General features: G+C 32.4%; 1 protein-coding gene across 1 annotated transcript; it reads left to right on the top strand.

Moving 5' to 3' along the window:
- Window positions 1-956: 956 nt before the first annotated feature.
- On the top strand, window positions 957-3,215 carry LOC142627235 (histidine-containing phosphotransfer protein 1-like). The gene is made up of 6 exons (XM_075801053.1): window positions 957-1,236; window positions 1,374-1,504; window positions 1,630-1,698; window positions 2,597-2,668; window positions 2,772-2,844; window positions 2,941-3,215. The coding sequence occupies exons 1-6, from the start codon at window positions 1,174-1,176 to the stop codon at window positions 2,986-2,988; spliced, it is 456 nt and encodes a 151-aa protein (XP_075657168.1). The 5' UTR covers window positions 957-1,173; the 3' UTR covers window positions 2,989-3,215.
- The last annotated feature ends 1,218 nt before the right edge of the window (window positions 3,216-4,433 follow it).

The raw sequence follows: 4,433 nt of genomic DNA on the forward strand, positions 1-4,433 counted from the left end.
GTTGAATCACATTAAATTTTGTGTCTTGTAGTGTAGTGTTTGTATGTGTTATTTTGCATGTTTTTAGTAACATATTATACTAACTAATTTTTTCTATAAACATTATACTAACTAATTAATGTTTGAAGAAAGAAATATATTTTGAATTTTCACCTTTTATTGCTTATTTGCTGTATATATCTGTTTTACATTTTCCTTTTTGAAGAGACAAAATCTATCAAAAGATCTAAGAGATGTAACATAGCTTTAAGTCACTTCCACATAATCCCACTCTAAGCTTAGCTTGAAAGTGTGGGTTTTGTTTGCTATCTTGTTGTCTTTGGAGCAGTAAAATCTTATCATGTCCATATCAAAAAACAAATCATGGTACACATGACATATTATCGAGCTCCAATTTTTTTATCCTTTGTTTGGGGCTAAGATTAGCTTTTTTTCAGTGAGATTCAAACCATGTCATTTGCATTTCATCATTCCATGTGCCTTCATACATTCTAAATTTTTTTAATCAATAAGTTACGCACATCAATAAGTTTTGAATACAAAATATCATTTGAGAACATCAAAACCATTTGGCAATATTTTAAAAGTATTTGGTTTATTAAAAAGAAAAAAGGTAAAATATTTTACGCTAAATATTACTATACTTGATCAAAAAAGCTGGGGGAAAAAAACACATATATTAGGATTTGTGTTCACTATAACAGACTGGAATTTACTAGAAAAGAGGGGCAGACTTTGAAAATTACTTGCCCCTAGTAACTTGGAAGGAAAAACATTAAGAAAAACTAGTTGAAGAAACAAAAATGAGAGAGAGAGAGAGAGAGCAATAATTACTGAAATAAAAAGAAGGGAAGGTGAATGGTACATAGCATCAAGTTTTGGATCTTGTGATTCTTTTAGATTTCATAGTTAAGTTTAACTATGCTCATAAATGAAGAGTACTTGAAAAAGAAAGTAAAGAAAACAGAAACACAAGTAAAAAGAGAGTGACTTTATTGCTGTATGCATATATAGTCCACTCTACTCCAGAGGCAGGAATCTTTATCTGAGAGTTTTTTAAGTCCTAAACAATGTAACTCTTATTACATCTGTCTAAGCGTTTTACTCTTTCAAAGGGAAAAAGGCGTTTTTAAGATCTGGAAGTGATTGGCAAAAACTTGAGAAACCTACAATATGGATGTTGTGGTTCAGTTGCAGAGGCAGTTGACTGACCACACTGCCTCTCTCTTCCATGAGGTCAGTATGCTATGAACTATATGCACATTGTAGGGAAGCAAAGAATAGACATATTTTCTAGCTTTGTTATATTTTTAGCTTCTTCCTTTTATGCTTGTTGGGTTAGGTTATGATGTTAGGTTGTTTTATATGTGAAGGGATTTCTAAATGAGCAGTTTAACCAGCTTCAGCAGCTGCAAGATGAGAGCAACCCAGATTTTGTGGTTGAAGTTGTGTCTCTTTTCTTTGAAGACTCTGATAGACTTCTTAATGAGCTAGCTAAAGCTCTGTGAGTACTAAAGTTCCCATCTTTCAACAATTGTTTCCTTCCTCTCATGACTTTCTTTTAAGGAGTATGGTTTTACTTAGTAAACTTTGTCTTAAAGTTGGGTTCCTGATTTTTCTCTTATTTAGAGAACAGCAGGCTGTTGATTACAAAAAGGTGGATGCCCATGTTCACCAGTTGAAGGGTAGCAGCTCCAGGTAAATCTAGTTTTCCCTACTTTTCCTTTTAAGCCCCATTTGCTTGGTTGAAACACATTTCCTGAGAATTCGGTAGATTACACTTCTTAAACAAGGTTAAGTAGTTATTTTTTGTGTATAGGTGGGAGACAGATTAGACTCATTTCCTACTAGGTACATATTGTTTTTCCACTTTCAGAACCAATTTTGTCTAGCATGAGAAGGAGCACATTCATAACTGTGGTTATTATTGCCTCATTGGTTAATACACCTATTTCTGTCCCCATAGTTTCACTGCTCCATACACATGTTCCTTATGGTGCTTTCTTAGCCACTGAGTTTAAAAGTTTCCGTCAATCCCATATGATATAAACTAGTGGAATCGCCATATATGTTTTTTTGAAATATGGACTTAAGCCATCAAGTTAAAATGGCTCATTCAGATCTGAAGTACAATTCAAGAAAATGATAGCTAAGAGCTTACCTAGCTTAAATTTACTTCTTGACCTTTCATGAATGATGTACAAAGGATATAGTTAGTTCCAACACGCTTACCCAAACATGAAGGAAAGCACATTGACACCATCACCTGGCCACAATCATGAGGATTGTATTCAGTCATATTTTTCAAGGAAAATGCTTAAGTTTCTATCAATTTTATTAAAATAAATATTTACAAATTGACGTGAAAATAAATATAATTTGAGTTACTTCAATAACCTAATATATAAATATTCAAATTATTTTTTTTTTATTACTAATGACACATCAATTTGCACAGTTTATGTGATAAAAATTATAGTATTTCTAGTATCAATAATTTTTAATGAAACAAAAGGAGTATGCTGAGGAAAAATTGCTCTTTTACTTTGGTTTTGGTTCTACTAGATTTCATATTAACCGGGTTCTTTCATAACAGTATTGGTGCACAGAGAGTTCAAGCAGTCTGCATTCCGTTCAGAAATTTCTGCGAGGAGCAGAACATTGAAGGGTAATTTTCTTCACTGCACTATACCACTAATTCATATCTCCAGACATCTTTTGATTCATTTTAATGTCATGAAAATGATTATATGATTAAAATCTTGGCACAGTTGTCTCAAATGTCTGCAACAAGTAAAGCATGAGTATTCCCTCGTGAAAAATAAGCTTGAAACACTATTCAAGGTAAGTAGAAGATTTTGTAGAGAAATTATACTGTTCTGAAAACACTATTCAGATTCTTTATCTCCAAGCCTTATTTTTCTACATGTTTACTTGTAGCTGGAGCAACAGCTTATTGCTGCCGGTGGCTCATTTCCTACATTGTGAGGTCAAGTAGAGCAATCTGAGCAAGAAAGAGAAATGGGGTTTGGATCTGTAGAACAGCTTTTTAATTTCTTTCTTCTTAAGTTTTATTTAGTCTGTCAACTTTGGTGAAGGGTTCTATGAACTTTAGAGCTAGAGCTTGTTTAATATCCTCTGTAAGAGCAATGACAAAGAATGTGAATAAACCCTTCCTCTTTCATCTCCATGCTATATATATCAACTCTTCTTCATCTATCGTCTTATAATTATTCTTTGGTGTCTCAAAAACCTAAGGATAGCCTGTGGTACTTGTGGACACACACACAGACCTTCTCAAACATTCCTCCCCAAGATTATTATATAGTTGATGAAAATGCACCATTATATATGGTTTGGAAAAGATGACTTTCAAGAAAGCAACCAATAGCTACTCTTGGTTGATGCTTTCAGATATTTACATATTCTTTGATCTAGTGTAACAATGTTCCACAATAGCTGCCGCTCATTCCAGGCATATAAGGCTACACTTCTACGATGGCATATTTTACCACACAGGCAAGGATCATTAATGTTTTATTTCATTTGATTAGATGTCTTATACAATACATGTCCTTTGGGTGGTTCATATCAGAAGTAACCTATCTAAGGAGTTAGGTAAAGGTGGTTTTCATTATGTGTAAAAGCTTATCGGATATTTGTGAGTCATCCTCCAGTTAAGAAGTGGAGAATCCTTTGGCATTGGAAATATATAACCCATATTACATGACAAGGAAAGCAATGTACTTTGGTAAAAGTTATAATGGTTCTGTAAATTATTCTTAAAAAGAGTTCTCTCATTTAGTCTAATAGAAAATGTGACATTATTTTAATTGATCAGATCGATTTGGTAAATCTTCGAAGTTTTCGTTTCTTTCCAGGAAAAGGATGAGATAAATCATTGCACTTGCATAACAAGAGAATCCTTGGGAAGATAAACTGAGTATTATCTTAATGACCATCCTTGCATAACTCAAGATTATTATTATTATTATTTTGGTTACTTGTGTAATGGCCATAACCTAATTCAATTAATGAGTTTGGAGCTCATCTTCGCAAGAAAAAATAAAACTAAAATAACTATTAAATTTATTACAATTTTTTTTTTTGAATTGTCATAACAACTAGTGTAGTTATTGTTGCATCAACAACGAGATATATAAATTTCATAACTAATTTTTTGTTTGTGTATAAAAGTGAACACATTAATTTATAATACTTATATGTAATTAAATTTGTAGTATTCCTAACATCACTTCTTCTTTCTTTTTTCTTTTTGGATACTTTGTTAGAATTATTCCCTTGAGGACACTGTACTACTATATACACAGCCAAATTAAATTATAGCCACCGACCACCGACCATTTGTTATTTGTAACAAAGCCTATTAATATATTTTAAGCATGAGCACCAATGGTTAGCAATGTGCATGT

Source organism: Castanea sativa, chromosome 3 (genome assembly GCF_040712315.1).
Source record: "Castanea sativa cultivar Marrone di Chiusa Pesio chromosome 3, ASM4071231v1".
In the NCBI taxonomy this organism is placed as follows: domain Eukaryota; kingdom Viridiplantae; phylum Streptophyta; class Magnoliopsida; order Fagales; family Fagaceae; genus Castanea; species Castanea sativa.

Excerpts from the sequence above, each read along its gene's own strand:
- LOC142627235 (XM_075801053.1), top strand. The coding sequence starts at position 1,174 with ATGGATGTTGTGGTTCAGTTGCAGAGGCAGTTGACTGACCACACTGCC. Across the intron at positions 1,237-1,373 it reads CTGCCTCTCTCTTCCATGAG|GGATTTCTAAATGAGCAGTT; the intron begins GTCAGTATGCTA and ends TTATATGTGAAG. Across the intron at positions 2,845-2,940 it reads AGCTTGAAACACTATTCAAG|CTGGAGCAACAGCTTATTGC; the intron begins GTAAGTAGAAGA and ends GTTTACTTGTAG.